At 45.1% G+C, this 23,182-nt stretch overlaps 2 protein-coding genes across 2 annotated transcripts in view; both read left to right on the top strand.

Annotated features, from left to right (window-relative positions):
• Positions 1-2,742: 2,742 nt before the first annotated feature.
• HRG (histidine rich glycoprotein) lies at positions 2,743-11,856 on the top strand. The gene is made up of 7 exons (XM_002914815.4): positions 2,743-3,002; positions 4,695-4,811; positions 5,663-5,753; positions 6,912-7,078; positions 8,043-8,126; positions 9,843-9,944; positions 11,241-11,856. Exons 1-7 carry the CDS (start codon positions 2,811-2,813, stop codon positions 11,721-11,723), a joined length of 1,236 nt encoding a protein of 411 aa, XP_002914861.2. The 5' UTR covers positions 2,743-2,810; the 3' UTR covers positions 11,724-11,856.
• A 2,643-nt stretch (positions 11,857-14,499) lies between these two features.
• The window catches only part of KNG1 (kininogen 1), a 28,453-nt gene continuing 19,770 nt past the window's right edge, over positions 14,500-23,182 (top strand). The window contains exons 1-5 of the mRNA XM_002914813.4: positions 14,500-14,891; positions 19,144-19,254; positions 20,227-20,311; positions 21,773-21,945; positions 22,829-22,936. Coding sequence (XP_002914859.1) covers positions 14,700-14,891; positions 19,144-19,254; positions 20,227-20,311; positions 21,773-21,945; positions 22,829-22,936 — 669 coding nt within the window. The 5' untranslated portion in view covers positions 14,500-14,699. The remainder of the gene's footprint in view (positions 14,892-19,143; positions 19,255-20,226; positions 20,312-21,772; positions 21,946-22,828; positions 22,937-23,182) is intronic.

The following is a 23,182-nucleotide window of genomic DNA, read 5'->3' as shown; positions in this document are numbered from 1 at the left end:
GTCAGATATTGTCTACACAGCCTTCAACCTGAGGGTGGAATTTTGTGGTTTTTTTCCTGACCTGTCAGAATAGTCTCTGAATCCCAGAACTTGATCAACTCACCCATTGATAGGAGCAGTGGGAAGAGACAGTTGCCTGCGGCCTGTGGCTGAGCCTGGGGAGAACCAAACATTGCTTCAAGTTGGGGAGCTTTCTGGCTACTACAATAGTTTTGCTCAGAGTAGAAATTAAGAGCCTGATAACATTCATTCCCAATTTTTTTCACTTACAAAATAATATATATGTATATAATATATATTATACACGTGTGTTTGTGTGTATATATTTACACAATACATGTAATACATTCATATACATATACACACATATCTTTTGAAATTTGACAGGTGTCATGGGTTGAACTGTTTCCCCAAAATTCATATACTGAAGTCCTAACCCCCAGGACCTCAGAATGCAGTTGTATTTGGATATAGGTCTTTAAAAAGGTAATTAACCCAGAATGAAATCATTAGTGTGGGCCCTAATACAACATGGGCCCAGATGAGCCCATGGACACAGAGGAGCACAGAAGCAAGACCATGTGGGGACACAGAGAGAAGGTGGCCAAGGAGAGAGGCCTCAGAAGAAAGTAACCTGCTGACACCTTGATCTTGGAATTCTAGCCTCCAGGATTGTGAGAAAATTAATTTCTTTTGTTTCAACCACTCAGTTTATGGTACTTTCTATGTCAGCCCTGGCAAGCTAGAACAACAGGGAATTTGCCGATATAATATTGTGCTCTGACCCAGCAGCTGTTTCTTAGAAGAGGCACAGAGGCCTTGACAGCATTTAAGAGCAGAAGACAAGATTCACACTGTTACTCTCAGCTGCTTCCTACAGGAAGGGAAAATGGTTAAGGGGCGTCATGCAAAGTGTTACACCCTGTCTCACTCAGAGTCTAACAAGAAACACAATGCTTCACTAGCACTGTATTGACCTTGAAGGTTCAATGAAGGAAGGGGAAGAGAACACACGGCTTGCGTGAGCGCACTGAAATCTCAGCAAAACGGTAGGAAAGGCTTGTCTTCATCCTGGGAGCCTCCCATGCCCTGCCTTTCCCTCCACCAGCATTTAGCTCCCCCACAGACACTGGGTATTGGGTGTGGCCAGTATGGCAAGAACAGAAGACTTATTAAGGAGCTCAGCTCATTGAAACATAGAAGTTTTTGTGTTCATCTATAGCCTTCTCCCTGCCCCACCCCAGGTTCGAGCCCCATAGTAACACCTTGGCCAGATTCCATACTATTCCTGTCATTCTAAATTTCACTGAAGAGGTCCTATTTCGGCATTCAAAAGCTAGCGTCACTAACACTAAAAGTTCTGTATCAAGCACAATGCAAAGGTGTGTCTTCCATGTTTAGCTCTTGCTAAGCCAACCTGTGACTCTGGGAAGTGAGGCCTGCTTTTCATATACCCTCCCCTTTCCTTCTCTCTTCCAACCTTTCCCTCCCTTCGGGGTCCGTTTAGAGCCCAGTGGTTCTCAACTGTGAATGTATATTGTAATCACCTGGAAGTTTTCAAAGTACCAATACCTGGGTCCACCCCCAGAGATCCTGATTTAATTGCTCTGGGGAGAGGCCTACACGTACGGATTTTAGAAAGTTCCTCACTGCTGTGGCCTTTGCAGACACTCACTGCAGAGAGAGCAGGAAGTGGGAGTTACCGTGCAAGGGACTGGTCACGGGAGGGAACCTGGGCTGATTCCTTCGGGTCCTTTCTGATGCTGGTTGCTGCTGGTGAGAAGAGTTCACATAGGTATATTGTTTCTCTAGAAGGGTGGGGGTGGGGTATACGCTTAATCCCAGGTCTGCCCCCCATGCTGAGCCCCACCTTGGTATAGTCCTCCTAACCCCCTTTCTGGGATGGGCATCAAATTGCTTGACTCCTACCCTCACCACGGTTCTCTTCCACATAAACTAATTCTCTTTAGAACACTTGGGGGGCCACAGAGAACCGGAATGGCATGGGGAGCCCCCAACTTCTTCTCAGATACACTGATGATAAGAACGATAACAGGAAAACATAGCATCATTTATTCAACACCTGAATCTGTGCCAAGAATTGTACTAGTTACTTTCTATGTGTTTTCTTATTTAAGTATCACACAATCCTGCCAAGAGTTGTGAGTCTCCACTTTGTAAATGAGAAAATTAAGAATCAGAGGAATTTTATAGTTCACCCAGCATCACACAATAAGAGAACAGGGCAGGTTTGAAATTCAGATCTGACCAAAGTAACAGCCTTTTAATCCTTCTATTTTATTCAGAGCTCAATTCTTTTTATGGCGTTAACCATTTAACGTGTTACCTTCCTTCAACAAGGCAGCTACATTCTCCTGAGGACGTTGGGTGCCAATAATCAGAGGAGGGAGAGATGGTGGAGAATTCTGGCGGAGACAGGCAGGCAGATGGAGGAGAACTGCTTTATTTCTAACCCTACCCCACACACCCATGTAGGCAGTGCTTATGGTCAAAAACACACTCCGGATCTGCTAGTACTAGAAAAATCCAGATTTTGTGCAGATCACGTGTCTACCCACTCACCAGCGGTGTGTCGCAACTTTCTGTCCCCAGGGACCCACTAATCATTTACAACATGTTGACAGATGTTTTAACCAGGGGTCAAGGTGACTCTCCCCGATTACACAACAGAAATCGATAAAGACTTTGTTTAATCAATCGTGTGTGTGTTTATATGTGTTTTAGAAAGTCTTTATAAAATTCTCTGCTGTGATAAACTATAGCAAGGGAAGGTTTCACATTTTAGCGAAATGAGAGCCTTCACGGCCGCACTGTTCCTCTTCCCTCTGATCGCGCTGCAGAACGCCCGTGCTGTGAGTTCCGAGGACTGCGCTGCTACTGAGCCCTTTGCTGCGAAAGTGCTAGACCTGATCAATAAGGAACGGCGGCATGGTTACCTTTTCCAGTTGCTGCGGGTCGCTGATGCCCATTTGGACAAAGTGGTGAGGAATCGGCAGGCAGGGCTAGAGCTGAGCTGGGAGAGCAGGAGCCTGGAGGGGGGAGGGGCGGGGGGTGGAGTGGGGGGAGTGGTTCTGGCCCCTAAGCTCAGGGCTTTACACGGTGGAGTGGCTTTGGCTCGGGTTTCCCCGTTTAGTTTCTGCTGCTGTTCTACATGGTTCTTTTTTCCTTCAAACTAACATTTGCTGTTTGCATGTCCTTAATTATGAATCAATCTGTAAGTACCTATAAGCATCTATCCTGAGCCAAGTCAAATGGCAAGTACTGTAAGACAAGACTGAGAGTAAGCTGTGGGCAGGGCCCTCAAGGAAAGAATCATTGGCTCACAGACACACACAGGCAAACTGTGTAAGACAGGACACATTCCCGAAGCCAAGTGAGTGGTAGAGATGCTGAAGCAATCTAAGGAAAGGAGATCTATTACAGTTGGATGGGAGAAGGATGTGGGTAGGGAATCAGGAAGGGGGGTATCAGGGAGTAAATGCACATAAGCTGAGGCTGAGGGGGGTGGTTCCAGAAGATTTATGTGGGTTTTGAAGCAGCTATCAGGTTGGAAGAGAAACTAGGCTTATCTTGAAGCAAAGAGAGCCTACTGCTTTCACTTAATAATAAGATTATATGCTCATTTGGAGTAGATTTGAGGGCTTGATAGAGATTTTGGAAGGGGGCTTCCCTCCCCACCACACCACCAAAATAACCTACCTTTTTGTGGAACCACTGAAATCAAGGAGGCCAGACGATGGAGCAGCACAGAAGACAACTGGAGAAATTTCTGCTTGTTCTGAGTATTAGAGACGGAGGCATTGCAGGTTGCAGAGAGCAAGAGGGACTGCAGGACTTCAGGATTCAACCCGCAATTTAGTGACCGTTAGTCCCATTTCGGGCTCTCTGCCACATGTGCAGGGACAGGATGGCCTGGCACAGTGCTACCTCTGGTGGTGAGAGGGTGTGTGGGGTGAGGCAGGGCCACCGTGTGTCTGGGGAGTTGGAGGCAGGTGACATGAACTAGGAAGCTGTTTCATGGGTTTAGGAGGGAGGAAATGAGGACCAGCCCCAGGCAGCGGGAATTAGAGCAGGGAGAATGAAGAAAAGACAGGAGACCTTTCAAAGAAAGACCATGGCAGGCCTGGCACCTGGAGAGTAAAAGCAAAGGAAGAAATCAAAGTTGATCTCCCAATTCTAAGCCAGAGACTAAGACCATCAATAATTAATGATACCTCGGACAAAAGACAAGGAAAGTTGAGAGAGGGAGCTGGTTTGCAGGAGAAGAAAGTGGCTTCAGCTTTGGGCAAGTTGAAATCAAGGCAAGCAATCCAAGTTCAGGAATAGAGCTGGGTGAGAGGACATAGCTGCATGTACAGATTGCAGGCTGTCATCACTTACAATTCTGGGCTCGCACCCCCAACACCTTCACCCAAACCCACACTGCTATTTAGTGGTTGCTTTTTAGAGCTCGTGGGCAGAAGCAACATCATGACCAGTTAAAAAGAACATTTGGAAGGAACTCTTTGAAGCTATTTATTCAAAATAAGTATATCAAATGACACAAAGGTAGGACATCTGCGATGATTTGGAGAGCAGCAGGAATTCTGTTTCAGAAATAAGGAGGCTGCTTTTATTGGAAAAGCCCTAGGCTCCACATGCCATTCACCTGTTGCTCCTTCGGCATTCCCCAGGAATCTGCGGCTGTCTATTACCTAGTCTTGGATGTGAAAGAATCCGACTGTTCAGTCCTATCCAGGAAGCACTGGGATGACTGTGCGCCCGCTCTTTCTAAACGTGTATCTGATATAGTAAGTAAGCCAGTACCATTCTCCTTCTTTTATCGTTCCTGACCTCCGTCTACTCTGCCTGCTCAGCGTGACTGCAGGCCTGTGCTAACACAGTGAGAAAGAAGCAAATTCTGCCTCTTGACCCACGAAGGCTATGTTGACTTTGAGGAATAGTCTCTTGAGAGCCATACGTGGGATCCTGGTTCAAGACGCATCAGTGGGGCTACGGTCCCGTGGGATAACATGCCCAGCTTGAGACCATGGGCAAATCACCTTAAGCTGCTAGACTTTTGCCTCCTCAACTGTAAAATAAGAGGAAGGGTTTGGAGTAGCTGGACCCTAAGGTCCACTCCGGCCCTGGCGGTCTATGGGTCTAAGAGCCTATGAACTTGTGAGTGTGTCCGGTAAACACTGGCCCCATCAGCAGGAATAGCCCAAGGGATTAATTGCAGTGACCTTGAGGAATAGGGTCTCGTTCTCCACATTGCTCGTGGGCACTCAGATGCCAGACTCGCCACCACAGCATGAGAACATAAAGATGAATAAGCATGTATATAAGATTTCACTTCTAGAAAAAAAGACGTTTACATACCTGGGACTTCGAGCACTTTTTTCCCTTGGAAATGTTTGGGATGTGGTCATGATCTGTTTAAACAACGTCTCCCTGGCTCTCATGATGGTTTGGGATGCCAATGGCATCCAGCTCACAGAAACAGACAAAGAAAATACAGGTTTTGAAAGAGGATTTGGTGAGAGAACACAAAGATGAATTCTCAACGGAAAGTGGGAGTACGTGACATCACTTTTTGTCCCTTCACGTTCAACCCAAGGAAAACAGTATGCAATGGCATATGAACTCTTTTCTCTTACAGGTGATCGGACAGTGTAAGGTGATAGCCACACAATGTCTGAACGACACTCAGTATTTCAGAGTGATGGACTATAACTGCACCACAAGTTCTGGTATGGTCATCTGTTAAAATGCTAATTCTAGATGAATACAGAGTTCAATCATCCTGTGATATTCATCATATAATGCTGAGATGTACATATCAAAAATGGCCCCTGCACTCATGGACTCAATTATTATTATTTGCTCTCTGCAGAATAAAAGGGAGAGGGTTTTCTTCAGTTACTGGTATACCTTCCTTTAAAGAAATTCAATATGGAAGAACGGAAATCTATGAGAGGCAGTGCAATGTCATTGTGGAGAACGTAGGCTCCGAAGTCAGATTTGAGTTTGAATCCCAGCTTCCTTATTTATTAGTTGTATCGTTTTGAGAGCAAGTTACTTAACCTCTTTAAGCTTTCCTCTTTTTTAAATAAGGATAATAATAGTATTAGCCTTCCGGATTCTTCTTAGAATGAAGTAAGATGCAAAGTACACTTTGCAGAACACTTAGCACTCAATTATTGATTTCAACACCCGAAAGTTATGTGTTACTGGAGAGTTCGCAAAAGCGGTTACACGGATTATCCCATTTCATTTTACAACACGACCATACGCGGTAAAGATTATGATACTTTGTATTTTAGAGATAAAATTACTGAGGCTCAAAGAGGTTCAATGTCTTGGTCTTGGGAACACAGCCAAAATGTGGCAAAGACACGATCCTGTTTCACCAGTGTTGACTCAATGCCATGCTCTTTTTATTTTTTTTTCAAAAGAATTATCACAGAATTCCTTTAAAAAATTGTCCATTTCAACATGTCAGTATACAACAATTTAATAGCCAAACAACTCCTTCCAGAAGTCACCTTGAAGAAAAGTTGACCTGTATTTTCTCTCTCTGGGCAAAACTCTGTTAATGATGCCTCTCCCTCCTTGGAGAGGCAGGAGGAGTTTAGTGAAATATTAACACTTGGTGAGTGACGGGGGGGGGGGATTTCAAAGGGGCCACAAGAGACATAAGCATCAGAAGGATTTGGATTTCAGTGTTGCTCTGCTGCTGATTGGCTGATTTGATCTCAAAGTACTTAGCTTCTCCAACCCTCAATTTGCCCATCTGTAAAATGGAAGCTATCATTACTCTTGCCACCATGCTTATGTATATTAAGTCCTGGCATTGACATTGCTGTTTCCCAACCTGGTACTGCAATATTGCCAACTTCTTTCTCCAGTCTCTTCGGCACTGGCCAATAACAAAGATAGCCCTGTAGTCTTCGACTTCTTAGAAGATACTGAATCTTACAGAACACTAGCCGACAGAGCCCTTGAGAAGTACAAAGAGGAGAATGGAGATTTTGCCTCTTTCCGAGTGGACCGACTGGAAAGAGTTGTCAGAGGGGTGAGTCTCTACTCATGTCAGCTAGTGTCTGAGGGCCCAACTCCAACCTGGCAGGTGCGGACTCAGTGGCATCGGCCCTCTCCACTGGCCTCACATGTCTAGCTCCTTTCTAACTGAGGGCCCTGTTGCAGCCTCCATAGAAAGGCAAGAGATACCAAAAAAACCTGCTTTCCTGCAGTTTTATATTTTTTGGAGTTGTGGGGAGTATGAATATCTACCGAAGAGGAGGGAAAACTCAGGAAAGAGGGAAAGACAGAAGAGCATATTAGGGTTACGTGAGTTGTTAAAAATCATCCTGTCCTAAACTCCTTGTATGATGATGGGAAACTGAGGCACAGAGAAACTATCCCAGCACACCGCGTGGTGTGGCTGTGGCGAGACAGCTCCCTTGCCTTCCAGTCCGGGGGCCCAACTGCCTCCCACCCAAAGTGGTCTCATAAAGCAGCTCTTTGATGTCCATCTTGCATTTTGAAAATGCCAAGTTAAATGAATTACGGTGTGTACAAGTCGTGGAACGAATAGGGCACAATTACTAGAGAGAATGTTTTGGGTCTGCATGCACTAGGAAGAGTTCCTAAGGGAAAAAGCAAGTTAGAGAACGATACTTAGACTCTGAGCCCATGTATGTTAATTAGATACCTGTGTATATGGGCAACATATTTAGGAAAAGGCCAGGAGACACACACCAGGTACGTGGTAGTGGTACTCTGGGAAGAAGACACTGGGTGCAGGAAGCATGAGTTTTCACACTGTGCTTGGTTATGTCTATATTATTTGACCTTTTCAATGAAATAGTATTTACCTTACCACTTGGGTGATAAATTTTTAAAAGGCAGAGGCCACAAGAGAAAGGGCACATACTGGTGATTTTGAATCCCCGTGGTGTTTCACAGTCTAGGTACTAGGTACCTTCTTTTAACTTCTTTTTATGTGTCTGAAAGTGCTTTGATCCAATTTGTTCCAGAGAGGAGGGGAAAGAACCGCTTACTACGTGGACTTCTCTGTGAGGAACTGCTCCAGTAGCCGCCATTTTCCCAGGCACCATAATGTGAGTATAATAAACGTCTCTGAAATACGAGGTAACATGTAGAGACCACCCCCACGTGTCAGGCATCCTCCCAAGTGCTTCACACATACCTCATTCCCCCCCCCACCACCCTGTGAGGAAGGTATTGTTATCTCTCTTAGAGATGGAGAAACCGAGGCACAGGGAAGTTAAGTGAATCATAAGAGTACGATTTGTAATATGCTCAATAAATACCTAAACTAAACGCTGAGGTTTTTTCGAACCCACTTAGCTAAAACTCACAACCGGCTTGCGTTAAGAGGCTCCACCCTGGGTGCCTTCGTTCACTTCATCTTGTTGACTCTTCACAGTGACCCCATGTGACCAATATGGAGGTAACTGAGGGCCAGCGAAGGAAGCGCCTTGCCCAATGTTCATAACCAAGCTGAGGTTAGAATCTCGTTCTCCAAATGCTCATTCCAGTGGGATTTTCCCCCTAATCGCATATAAATGGATACTCATGTGTTTGTAGAAAGCTTTTATTAATAAAACTCAGCATTGTAGGGTGACTTAGAGTTTACAGAACATCTCCACGTATGTTATTGCCTTGTTGGATCCCTGTGACAACCATGCTGAGGAGAAGCACATGTCTACCCCCATTTCCCTGGGACAGAAGGGCCCAGGAGTTTAACCACGTGCCTAAGGGCACTTAATCAGAAAGTGTTGGGACATAGGACTTTAACAGTGGCCTTCTGATTTCAAGTTCAGGATAATTCTGAAGCTTAACAACACATTCTCCAGGGTCAGAAGAGAGGAAGCATTCATGAGTTCCTTTTCTGGCTTGTTCGTGTTCCCTGCCTGAAGCAGTTCTAGAACCCTGCTTAGTGGCCACCAGAAGAGATACCTCCCTCTCCCAATCCCTTCTTCAACAAATCCTTAACAACCCAGTGCAGAAACATGGCAGCTGGAGAAGAGGCGTCTCAGGGCTGTTTTTGCAGAATCATCTCATTTAGTTAAGCCCTTCCACGACCTGAAGGTAACTAGAAATTTCACGTAACTTGCCTAAACTCACACAACTAGTAAATGGTGAAGCCAGAATTCACATAGCTCTGTCTGACTCCAAAACTGTTCTCAGAATCTCAGTGCTTAACTGTCACTTCTAGAAAAGCATTGTCTTCTTGTCCTAGTCTAACTTTGACAGCTGGGTGTAGGGGCCTCTGTGGCACAGGGATACCAGCCAGTCATAGTTTAGGCTAGGACGCTAAGTCACTTTGACAGGGTCCAGCAAACCCATTTTCATACTGGTTCCCTCCTTTCCAGCACTTTCCTTCAAGGGTCTGGGTAAAATTGTACAAATCCCTCTTCTGTACCACTCTTCATTCTCTCTAGGCACAGGAAACTTAGGTCTTCAGTGCAGAAGGATTGAAAGAAAGACAAGACCTCAGTGATGTGGTATTCCTCACGACCTCCCATGGGGTGACCCTGGGTGGTGACCCCTCATGGAAGAGAACCACAGCAGCATGAAGTGAACCACTTTGGAAACTGTACTTTCTCTAAGTATTGACAGGGAAAGATTGTTAAAGAACTAGAAGAGATATTTGACAATATTCCCCTGCTTTTTCTAAAGCTCATCTTCTTTCCCAAATGTATAAAAGTTTACGACTCTAGCTATGCACCCTCATACCACCTGCACACACACACACACACACACACACACACACACACACACACATTAACAGGCTTCTGTCTTCTTTCTAGGCCCCTGGATTCTGCAGAGCAGATTTGTCCTACGAGGTAGGGGCCTCTGACTTGGAAAACCCAGAAGACATTGCCATAAACTGTGAAGTCTTCAATTTCGAGGTGGGTTGCTTAAGAAGTCTTTGTTATGTGCAGTGCCAGACTAAGAGATTTTCATACACATGGTGTATTTCACTCTTATAGCTCTGGGGCTGGTGGAGAGAGAGAGGCAGAGAGATGAGAGGGGGCTGAAAAGAAATACAGAGAGAATAGGCCCCTGGGGAACGAATGGGGTGCAATTGCTGATATGATACAAAAAGTATAAAAAATTTCCAATTGGGGAGAGGTAAGATTTGTAAAGTAAAATCATGACCGATTCAATCAACCTCTTAATGAAGTTGAAAATGGTCCTTGTAGCCAAGGTTCCAGTCCTGAGACTCAATTCCTAGCTTTTAGTATCAAGCCTAGAACTGAAGGGGAATGAATTAACCTCAAACACATTATATAAAAGTGCATAAAAGAAGGCACAAAGCAATATTTCTCATCTGTCCCAGAAAGCTTTGTTCTCTACCAAGATACTCATCACCGTATTTTTCACATCAGCAAAAACTGAAAATAATCCTAATGTCTCTGTGCCAAACCATAAAACAAAGGGGGGGGGAGGGGCAAACCAGGTTTGTCACCAGGGACATGATTTTTTTTAAATTAAACTCTGAACAAGAAGGAGAGAGAAGAGATGAAGTGCTCCTCCTTTAGGAGAAAGAGACGCTTAAACCATAAAGCCTCAGAACTCTGTTGAAGACATAAATTATAAGGCACTAGTTTTCCAAATGTTGGTCTACAGATAGCCATTCTACAATGTAATTTCACCATTTTGTGTTGAAAATAAAAAAATGGGACAATAAGGAAAGTTTTTCATAATACGACATTTATTGCATCTGAAGAACCACCCTTTACTCAGATACTTTCTGACTCTTGTATCATCAAAATAACATTCCAATTGTGAAATAATGATGGCGGTAGAAGATAGTTTTTGCTTGTATTTTATTTTATTTTTTTAAGATTGATTTATTTATTTGAAAGAGAGAGTGTATGCAGGGAGAAGGGCAGAAGGAGAGGGAGGGAGAGAGAGAATTGGAGCCTGATGCAGGGCTTGATCTCACAACCCTGAGATCATGACATGAGCCGAAACTAAGACTCGGACGCTTAACTGACTGAGTCACCCAGGCGCCCCACTGTTTGCATTTTAAAAGTCAGTTTGGCAGGGTAAAAGTTTGAGAACACTTTTTTGCTATCCTATTTTTAAAATTGATTTGTGGAATACAAAAATCTGGAAGCCATTGGTCTAAATTGAGTTGTACATCTAACCTCTCCTTTTGTGTTATGTAATAATATTCACTTTTCTGTGTCCCTTACCAGGAATGTAGAAACTTCAGTGGTATACCACACCATTTTGGCCATCCCTTCCACTCTGGTGGACATAAGCATTTTGCTGGCAAGGCTCCATTTAAGCCTGATGAATTTAGAGATCACCATCCTCCTCACAAGCCACATAAATTTGGATGCCCACCTTTTCCAGAAGACAGACCACCACTTCCCCCACCAGGGTCAAGATGTCATCACCCCCATTTTGGCAAGAGTGGGACCCATGGACACCCTCATAATAATAGTTCCAGTGAGAACCATCCCCATGGTCCCCCTCCCCACGGGCATCATCCTCACGGGGATCATCCCCAGACCCCCTCCTCCTGGGCATCATCCTCATGGGGATCATCCTCATGGACCCCCTCCTCACGGGCATCATCCTCATGGACACCATCCCCATGGACACCGTCCCCATGGGCACCATCCCCATGGACACCGTCCGCATGGGCACCATCCCCATGGACACGATTTCCTTGACCATGGGCCTTGTGACCCACCACCTCATAGACAGGGTCCCGAAGATCACCCTCGCTGGGGCCATGGCCCACCCTCCAGGCACTCAGAAGAAAGAGCTCCAGGTAAAAGGCACTTTCCCTTCCACTGGAGACAAATCGGATATGTTTACCGGCTCCCTCCGCTAAAGGAAGGTGAAGTTCTTCCTCTTCCCGATGCCGATTTTCCCAGCTTCTCATTGCCAGACGACAAAAATCCTCTAACACCAGAAATTCAGCCCTTCCCTCAATCAGTTTCTGAATCATGCCCAGGGGCATTTAAGAGTGAGTTTTCACATATCTCGCAGTTTTTTGCATACTCACTTCCCAAATAAAATCTGATTTCCTCGATGGGGAAACATTAATGTCCTGACTTAGAATCATAAATAAAATATGATCAATAAATGAATACAAAATTCAAGTATTTCAACCTTATTTTCGTATTCGGGGTAGGGCAAATGTGGGTGGGGGAGGAGATGGCATGAGAAGAGAGAGACAAATGGAAAGGAGAGGAAAGATGTCAATGCTACAGGTCAGTCACTGTCCACTAAATCCTTGAAGCAAATCTCTGATCCTCTTGCTTTCCTGGACTTAACTCCTTTAATTCTAGAGTCTTTCCTCATTGAGCACTTACACTGTAGCTGGGCATACCAAGAAGGTATGTTTTATCAGTCAAAGGATTATTCTTCTAATCCAAAATTCAAGTTCCCTCCTCCTTGTTACTTCCAGTCCTCTAAATTTCCCTTTGGAAAAAAAAAGTTCTAAATTCACTTATGATGCCATCAAGGCTTGGGCTATGAATTGCAAAGAACATTGCAGGTACAAATCATGACCATAAATTCAGGTGCAGAAGAAATATCACTTTATTTTCCAAACAAATTAATTTCCATTTCAGGCTCCCATCCTGGTAGGTTAATAGGAGACTTAACCTCAGTCCTTCTTGGAGTTCCCTCACCCTGCTACTCCCCACACGAAGTTGTGCCACAGTTCCAGAATTTCACGGAGTGCCTAGGGGTTTGGGTGGTGGGCATGAGAAGGAGGTTTGAGTCTCCCTCACTGGTCCACTAGATTCCCTCCTGCTGAGGGATGCTCACTACTGTACACATTGCTCTTTGGGTCTAGTTTATCAGCTACCGTGGTATCGAACTGAAGATGTAAGCGTCTCTGCAAGACTGATAACGAGTGTGTCTGCCCTGGGCTCTTCTCTCCCTGAGATCTTGCTGCCTTCCAGGCTCCGTGCCCAGAAGGCAGGGCAGAGGCCCAGAGACCTCCCCCCCCCTTTTTTTTTGTTTTAAAGATTTTATTTATTCATTCGGCAGAGAGAGAGATAGCCAGCGAGAGAGGAAACACAAGCAGGGGGAGTGGGAGAGGAAGAAGCAGGCTCCCAGCGGAAGAGCCTGATCTGGGGCTCGATCCCAGAACGCCGGGATCATGCCCTGAGCCGAAGGCAGACGCTTAACGACTGAGCCACCCAAGCGCCCCCAGAGACCTCCCTTCTTCTCATATCTTCCCCCCAGGCTAGGGGTGCGCTAGTCTCAGGCAATTTCTCTTTGCTCAGTTCTGCTTCCAGAGGACTCTTTCTCCACAAACGAATCTCTTTCTGTTCCCTTCTTCCCAAATCAGGGCTCAAGCATTTAGACACAGACTAATAAGGTTTGGGGTTCGCTACCTGACTTACGGGAAGAAGTTGCGAGTACATAGTGCTGGCAGAAGAGAGACTCTTGTGTGTGTGGGTGTGGGTGTGGGTGTGGGTGTGTCCGGGCAGGAGGTATAGAGGAAAAAAGACTAAGGCCAAATGAGAAATGGGTAAGTTGGTTGTTAGGCTGGGACAAAGTAGGGTCCCACAAAGAGGCAGAAGCTGACAACCGGGAGAGTGGGGAGACGTCTAACCGGCACGGCGCTGGAGGAGTTGGCCTCAGAACTCGGGGTTTATCCGAAAGGTTCCTTAGGTTTGGTGATAGACACCCAAATCCACCACCCCGGAAATAAGATGCAGGGATGGGGAACATGGGCTTCACTCAATCCATCTCTTTTTTTTTTTTTTTAAGATTTTGTTTATTTATTTGACAGAGAGAGAGACAGCCAGCAAGAGAGGGAACACAAGCAGGGGAGTGTGAGAGGAAGAAGCAGGCTCACAGCGGAGGAGCCTGATGTGGGGCTCGATCCCAGAACGCCGGGATCACGCCCTGAGCCGAAGGCAGACGCCTAACCGCTGTGCCACCCAGGCGCCCCTCGGCCCATCTCTTCTTGTGCTTCTCTCCTGTCTCCTCCACCCTGGGGAGCATTTTCCTTTCTAGAACCAATACAAGAGAGTGGAGAGAGGCTGACTTAACCAGAGACCAGAGAGGATCCCCCTATTTTATTTTTAGTTGCACCAGTGTGCTGGTGCGGGACTCCCCGCATGAGCTCTGTGCCCGGGCATTGCTCCCCAGTCATGCCACGTGATTGGTGGCAGCCTGCTTTTCTGCAGCTAGATAGCTTGCAAAGAAATGATTAAAACGTTTCTGTACATTGTACTCGTTGCATTGTTGTGCCATGTCGTGACCTTCATAGAGGGCTTTGGGAAAGTCATTTGGGAAAGGGACTAGCAGGTGATTGGTGTTTTTTTTCCTTCTCCTTTAATAGTTTCTGCTCTGATTTGTTATACAACATTGTGCAATCACCTGGAAATGGGCTCTGGGCGCCCACGTGCTTCCTGAATACAAACAAGCAGGTTAACGACCCCAGTGTTGTAATATTTCAGCCTGAAATCTGCCTGGATAACCCAACGGGGCCATTTGTCCTTTGGAAATAGGGCGAATAGTGTATGGCGGCAGGAACCCGCCAGGATTGGGGGTGCCCGGGCGGAGAAACACCCGTACAGAGGACATAAAGGGCTGGGAAGAGCTAAAATCAGCATCCAAGTTGGCGCCCGATTCTCTGTGAAACCATCCCTCGGCTCCTGGAGGGAGACTGCTAAATCATGAGATTACTTGCCTTGCTTTTTCTCTGCTCCAGGCTGCTGCCAAGTGTGAGCCAGGAGTCCTCGCAAGAAATCGACTGCGATGATGAGGACTTATTTAAGGCAGTGGACGCCGCGCTGAAGAAATATAACAGTAGAAACAAAATCGGCAACCAATTTGTGCTGTACCGTGTCACGGAGGTCGTCAGGACGGTGAGTGAGCTGTTTCACCTTGAGGCCATTTGAGATGTGTGCTGTCACTCGGAGCCCAGCTCCTCCCCACCACACACACACACACACACCCCACCACCACCACCACCACCGCCAACAACAACAACAACAATCACCAAAGAACTGAGAAGCAAAGGTAGAAGCTGACAGCTTTTAGAAAAGATCAACACCGCTCTTTGCCCTGGGCAGCAGGGGAGGGTATGACTAGTCCTTGGGCCACCAAGCTTGGCTTCCTGGGTGATCAGGAAAGCAGGGTGCAGTGAGACAAAGGTAGATGGAGTCATTTGAAAGAAACTCTTCAGAGTGGGAGAACCCAGGAACTCAGTGGGACCGCAGCAAAGGACTTACTGGGTGACCAGCCCTTAGACTAAAATATGAGGACCTCCAGACCTCAGGTGGGGAGGAGGGGCTTACATCTAACAAATGCTGTGTGATCTCACTTACATGTGGAATCTAAAAAAAGTTTAACTCACCGCAGCAGAAAGTAGAATGGTGGCTGCCGGGGGCTCAGGCTGGAGGAAATGGGGGATGCTGGTCAAACGGTACAAACTTCCACTTATAAGACGAGTGGGTCCCGGGGATCTAATATACAGCATGGTGACCATAGTTAATAATACTGTATTGTACACTTGAAATGTGCGAAGAGACTAGATTTTACTGTTCTCACCAGACATACACACACACGGAAGGTAACTATATCAGACAATTGGATGTGTTAATCAGCTTGTTTGTGACAATCACTTCACAATGTATATGTATCGTCACATTGCACACTTTCGATATGTGCAATTTTCATTTGTCAATTATACCTCAAGAAAGGAAGGGGGAAGGGAGAGTTACATCTAAGAGGAGGCAGAAATGAGATAAACATGCATTAGATAAAATGTCTACCAGTCTGTACGGCTGAATGCATCAAGGGTAATGGCGATGTTCTAGATGGCTTTTAATATTCTTTGTAACTAATTGATGCACTCAGGTTGGAGACAAATCCTGACAGTATGTGTGGTTTCAAAAGATAAAAGTCTTTCAATAGTTTATTGAAATGAATTTCACTGTAAAACTGGGTGCCTATCACGGGAAGTAACTATTTACTTTGGCAGAGGAGAAAAGTCCAGTCATTTGACATGATCAGGATAAAGAGAAAAGCCCACAGGACATGATTTTTTTTTTTTCTGAAAGTGAGATTGAGCCATTCTGTTTCACCAGCTAGTGAGTGATGTAGACATTTGGTCCTGGTCCTCTCAAGCGACAGTTGATGGGTGTTCTCTTCATTGGCTGACATCCATGACAAATGTGGGTTTTTTTTTGTTCTCAAACATCCGTGGAATCATGCTTTATCTTTACTTTGCCACATGGGCACCATCTATACCACTACTGCCTACTTTTTTATCACAATCTGAGACCTGGAAGGAACTTGGGAGACTATCTTGTTTGACTTGATCATCCCAGAGGCAAGTAAAGTGACGCAAGCAGGCTCTGAGAGTCAGGAGACTTGGGATCTGGGCTGGCTCTGCCTTTGCAAGGTGTGGGGGCTGCCCCAGCCCTGCCCATCTACTTGGGGCTTCCTTTCTCTCACCTGTAAAGTGAGGGGCTGGACAACATCACCTCTCTGGTCCCCTGCTGTTGGACAGGCCAGAATTTTCCATTTGGAAAGCTCACCTAACTCAGCACCTTTTCTTTCTTCTTTCTTTTTCTTTTTCTTTTTCCTTTTCTTTTTCTTTCTTTCTTTCTTTCTTTCTTTCTTTCTTTCTTTCTTTCTTCTTTATTTCTTCCTTTTTTTATTGAAGTATAGTTGACACACAATGTTACACTAGTTTCCAGCGTACAACATAATGGTTTGATGACTCTATACGCTATCTATGCTCACTACAAGCATAGCTTCCATCTGTCACCATACAACGCTATGACGGTATCACTGACTGTATTCCCTGTGCTGTGCCTTTCATCCCTGTGACTTACTCATTCCATAATTAGAAGCTTGTACCACCCACTCCCCTTCACCCATTCACCCATCTCCCACCCTCCTCTGCCCTGGCAACCATCAGTTTGTTCTCGGTATTTAGGGGTCTGTTTCTGCTTTTTGTTTGTTCATTTGTCTCATTTTTTTAGATTCCACATATAAGTGAAATGATACGGTGTTTGTCTTTACCTGCCTGATTTATTTTACTTAGCATATACCCTCTAGGTCCATCCATGTTGTCATAAATGGCAAGATCTCATTATTTTGCATGGCTGAGTAATATTCCATTATATATATGTATACCCCATTATATATGTATGTGTGTGTGTATATATACACATACACACACACATACACACACACACATCTTTATCCATTCATCTATTGACGGGCTTTGGAGTTGCTTCTATATCTTGGCTATTATAAATAAGGCTGCAGTCAACATATGGATGCATATCTCTTTCCACATTAGTGGTTTGTTTTCTTTGGGTAAATACACAGTAGTGGATTGCTGGATCATATGGTATTTCTATTTTTAATTTTTTAAGAAAACTTCATGCTGTTTTTCATGGTGGCTGCACCAATTTACGTTCCCACTGACAGTGCAGGGGGGTTCCTTTTTCTCCATGTCCTTACCAACACTTGTTATTTCTTATCTTTTTGATTCCAGACATTCTGACAGATGTAAGGTGATATCTCACTGTGGTTTTGAACTGCATTTCCCTGATGATTAGTGATGTTGGGCGTCTTTTCATGTATCCGTTGGCCATCTATATTGTCATCTTTAGAAAAATGTCTATTTAGGTCCTCTGCCCATTTTTTAATTGGATTATTTGTTTTATTTGGTGTTGAGTTGTATAAGGTCTTTATCATTTTGGATGCTAACCCTTTATCAGATGCGTCATTTGCAAATATCTTCTCTAGTTCAGTAGGCTGCCTTTACATTTTGTTGATGGTTTGCTTTGCTGTGCAAGAGCTTTTTATTTTGATATAGTCCTAATCATTTATTTTTGCTTTTGTTCCCCTTGCCTGAGAAGACATATCTAGAAAGTTGTTGTTATGGCCGATACCAGAGAAATTACTGCCTATGTTTTCTGCTAGGAGTTTTGTATTTTCAGGTCTCACTGTTAGGTCTTTAAAGTGCCTTTGCACTTTAAAAGTTTTATTTATTATCTCATGTCATGCTAGAAAAAATGGAAAAATAAGGCAAATAAAAACACTAACGTTACCAAGAATTAATCCACCATCCAGAGATAACTGTTAATGTTTTTTTCTGAAAATGAAAAGTGGCCTCTCGTGTGTTTTCTCACTGTAAAAGACATATATGTTTATTTTTTTAAAAGACAACTCAAAAATATTTGTTTAAAGAGGACAGCTGTACTCCCACCACTGAAAGATAAACATTTTAATAGCTTTGCTTCCTAACTTTCCAGACTTTAAAAAAATCATATATGTACCAATAAATTGTTTCTACAAAAATAGGCTAATACTATGGATACCACTTTGTAACTTAGAAATACATATTTGTAAATATATTATGAACATTCTTCCAAGTAAATATTTATAACTTTCAGTATTTTTTAAAGGATTTTATTTATTTGAGATAGAGAGAGAATGAGAGAGAGAGAGAGAGCACTTGTGCACAAGCAGGGGGAGGCGCAGAGGGAGAAGCAGGCTCCCTGCTGAGCAGGGAGTCTGATGCTGGATGCTGGCATGATCCCAGGACTCTGGGATCATGACCTGAGCCGAAGGCAGACGCTTAACCAACTGAGCCACCCAGGTGTTCCAACTTGCAATATATTTTTTTTATGATCAAAGGTTTTTTTTTTATTTTAATGTTTTTTTATTATATTATGTTAGTCACCATACAGTACATCCCTGGTTTCCGATGTAAAGCTCGATGCTTCATTAGTCCAACTTGCAATATTTTTTTTTTTAAAGATTTTATTTTATTTTTTATTTATTTGACAGAGATAGAGACAGCCAGCGAGAGAGGGAACACAAGCAGGGGGAGTGGGAGAGGAAGAAGCAGGCTCACAGCAGAGGAGCCTGATGTGGGGCTCGATCCCATAACGCCGGGATCATGCCCTGAGCCGAAGGCAGACGCTTAACCGCTGTGCCACCCAGGCGCCCCCCAACTTGCAATATTTTTAAGAAATGTTTTGGTCTCATTGAATTAAATCAAGATCAAATACTCATATCTGCGTTAGATCCCACTCAAATTATTTGCTGTTGGGTCAGTTATGTGTCTCTGGTTGCTTTTCTTTTTTTCAGGATGACCCTGACACATTTTATTCCTTCAAGTACCAAATCAGGGAAGGAAACTGTTCTGCTCAAAGTGGCAAAACCTGGCAGGAGTGTGACTACAAAGACCCTGCACAAGCTGTAAGTGGGTGGGTGGTTCCGGAGCTCCCCGTTCTCTGTTGAGACGGTCAGATGTTTTCACTAGAGCGGGAGATGGTTAGTATCCTTAGGCCTCTTTGTAAGGGATACAGATAAACCCCCAAATGCGTTGAAAAGCCAAGCGCTTGGTGTCCATGTTCTCGTTCTCTGTGTCAGAGCACGAGAGGCCAGCAGGTAAACATAGAGAAAGCCCTCCCATGAGAAGGGGACCCTAGTGACCCATGAGGGCTGCGGTCCAGGCCACAAAGAGACCACAGATCGACATTTGGGCCAAGATGGAGGGCTGGTGAGGGGACAGCATGGGTGCCTTCATTGCATAGGCTCTGCCTCCCACAAGCTGTCCCCGCAGAACCAGTGTGCTGCGTCCTGAAGGGGAGGTCACATTGCGCTCATCAGGTTGTTGGAGGATGAAACGAGACAGGCGTGCAAAGAACCTTCTTTTGACAACAATGGCTATCTTAACCAAATGCCTCACACCTGCCTGGTACAGCATTGCTGCTTGTTTGCCTTAATGAGGGAGGAGTGCGGGCAGAGTCGGCCCCGAAGCAAGCCGATGCTTCCCCAGTCCAGGAGTCCACGCCAGCAATGGCACAATGTGGGCCTCCCGCGCGGCTGCAGCGCCGAAACTGCAGGGTAGTTCAAGGCAAGGATGTAGCGGGCTGGCTCGCAGCCCTGCACCCGTGCTGGTGGAAAGGAAACTGGCTTTTAAAACCTCGCCTTTTATACTGCCTCTCCTCCAATGTCTCGTGAAATCAGTGGCTTGTAAAAATCCTCATGAGGCTACAAAAACTTTCATTCTTGCGTCTCAAAACTCTGATTAAAAGAATCTTGGCAAGTTCGAAAAAAAGGAAAAGCTCTACTGAGCCATAGCACTAGGTGGACTTCTCCATCTGAAAGGTGGAGATAGATGGTTTCTTTCTCTCTCTCTCTCTTTTTTTTTTTTTTCCTTTTTAGGCCACAGGAGAATGCTCCGCGACGGTGGGGAAGAGAGGGAATACGAAATTCTCCGTGGCTACGCAGACCTGCCAGATCACTCCAGGTAGCCGATACAGCTGGGGGTGCTGCCCTGGGGGAAAAGGATCTGTTCTCGGTGGTGTCAGGGGCACAGCCTGGGGGGGGTGGGGGGAGCGGCGAATCCGAGGTCAGGGCCAGGCCCGGGCCAATCATCCCCTCCGCGCTCTCCCAACTCTCCTCCCTTTCATCGGGCCTGTGCAAAGGCTCTGAGAAGGGACCAGAAAACATGAGAACTGCCTTCATCTGTAGGCCAAGAGGGAGGAAGAAAAGCACAGGCTTTGAGGTCAGACTTGGCCTGGAATCTTTCCCAATTCCTCACCTTCTCGGCTTTTCTCTTCCTTATCTCTAAAAGGGCATGCGGGACAACCACGATTCCACGTCAGAGGGTTGTTGTAGACTGCAGCTGGAAGACATGCGTGAAGGTCCCCTCGCCATAATCTAGTCATGATAGTGAGAACTAACGTTTACTGAGCATTTCCTACCAGCCACAGTTCCCAGCGCTTCGCGTATATTAACTCACTTAGTCCTCGCAGCTGTATGAGGTCAGCGTTATGACCGCCACCTTACAGGCGAGACATGAGGCCCACTGCAGTTGCCTATCTTGCCCAAGACCCCACAGCTACTAATTAGCAGAGTGGGTATCGAAGACGCCAAATAAACGCAATTCCTTTGGAATTTAAGTACGGAGCAACTTCTCAACGGGTACAGCCACTTGTTGGCCCCTTTCCGAAAACGGCAGAGGAGCCAAACGGTGTCGAAATGACCCATCTGTGGTTTTGTCCCTCTCACTTGACTTTTGCCCAACTGCTTCACACCAGGGACCGTTCTAATGAATTAATGGACCCACGGGACCTAGCTCAACACCTGGCTGATGACGGCAGGTGCAAAACATGTTTGTTGGATTGAGTTGATACAAAATGTATTATACTCTGAACTAGGCTTCAAGGAGCTTTAATTCATGCTAAAAAAATATATCTATTATGTTTTACTTTTTAAAAAAAATTTATTTTAGAGAGACCGAGCGAGAGAGCACGGGGGTGGGGAGGGGGGTTGCAGAGGGGCAGAGGAAGAGAGAGAATCTCAAGCAGACGTCCTGGTGAGCGTGGAGCCAGAGACTGGGCTCCATCTCATGACCCTGAGATCATGACCTGAGCTGAAATCAAGAGTCGGACACTTAACTGACTGAGCCACCCAGGCCCCGCAATGTTTTCCTTTTTGTAAGAGGATAAATCCCTGTTGCTTCTATAATTTGAAATTACTTTTAAACACATTAAAATAACTGTGCACAACAGTATGCATGTAAGATGTTCCTAAGCGAATGAGAGGTTTATTGTTCTGGCCAGAGAGCAGTCTGGCAACCTCTTTTTTAAAATGCATACCAGGATTTACTGGAAAGTTTATGAGGGCTTTCCAAATTATTTAGGGCAGTGTATCTGCACGCAGGTTTCCCTCATTAATGCCGTCCCTTTGCCCGCTCTTTGTCAAGCCGAGGGCCCTGTGGTGACAGCTCAGTACGACTGCCTTGGCTGTGTTCACCCCATCTCGACGGCGAGCCCTGACCTGGAACCCGTTCTAAGACACGCCATTGAACATTTTAACAACAACACAGCTCATTCGCACCTCTTTGCTGTTAGAGAAGTGAAAAGGGCCCACAGACAGGTTTGTTCTTTAATTGTTGATTTCGCACAGTAGTCAGTGTTACGGGTTCTTTGCAGAGACAGTGAAATGGAAAAGTTATTCTGTCCTTAAGGTTTAAGAAAAACGATATCATTACCCAGCTATCATGAGTCACGCATGGCTCCAAAAATTAAATTGTACCTAAAAAGTTGGCACAGCTTTTTGGATACCCTCTAAATTCTAGGTTCCATATCATCAGGAAAAAAAAAACAGTAAATACTTGTAAATCTGGTCTTTTCATTGCCTCAGTTCACTAAGCTTTTACTGACAGTTGACTAGGTCCTGTGTATTTCGGCCTGTAATTATGAAGGACTCACTTTGGTCAGTAACATGCCCTGCTTTTAATAGATCTTCCGATTTGCTTTCATGCGGGCCCTGGGTTCTGCTCAATTCTGTCCATACCCAGCTGTATCAGGGTGCAACTAGCCCGGGATGAAGCAGGAGAAATCTGCCTGCCTGGCAGTCTGGGAACCTGGGGCCCTACCAGTAAAAGCCACCCAAGCTTGAAAGTTTTCTTTATCCATCTAGAATAGCATTACTGATATTTCACAAATTCAGTGGAAGATTTTCTTCCTGTTGCCTAGCGAGGGAATACTGGTAGGTCTTACTCAGGGAGCTAGAGTAACCCCCCATGTATATTGCTTTCTGTTGTTAGATGTGTAGGAGTGAGGGAGGTGGGGACTGTATGGAGGGCGTGAGAGTCATAAAGTGTTTGCTATTTATTCAGAAATGACTTCTGCCTTGTAATCATCATCGTTCATGTTTTCGAGCACTTACAATATGCCAGGCAGCATTCTCTGCACCTGATAATGCTGTCAACGTTGTTTAAACTGCCTTTTAAATATTCGCTCCAAAATTGTTTCAGGTGGTGGCTGGATGGAACTATGAAATTACTTACTCAACTGCGCAAACGAATTGTTCCAAGGAGAATTTTCTATCCTTAACGCCAGACTGCAAGTCCCTTTTGAATGGTGTAAGTAGGCAAAAATCTAATTATAAAGATCTTAGCACTTTGTGTCCAGTCTTTCCAGGTGTGGGAATGCCCAGCTGTGTAGGGAGTCTGTCACTAAAATGTTGGATGATATTCCCTGATTCACATTCCCTTGGGAACTCTGAAGGTCAGGCACCAGTCAAGCTAGTGCAAGAATCTGCACGCCTAACAGAGAACTTGCAGGTGTAAGCAGGGACTAGGAGAGCCTGGGACCAAATGATGCCATGA

The sequence above is a fragment of the Ailuropoda melanoleuca genome, chromosome 1, assembly GCF_002007445.2.
Source record: "Ailuropoda melanoleuca isolate Jingjing chromosome 1, ASM200744v2, whole genome shotgun sequence".
Taxonomy (NCBI): domain Eukaryota; kingdom Metazoa; phylum Chordata; class Mammalia; order Carnivora; family Ursidae; genus Ailuropoda; species Ailuropoda melanoleuca.
Note: the sequence above shows the minus strand (reverse complement) of the source record. Positions and strands in the feature narration are given on the sequence as shown.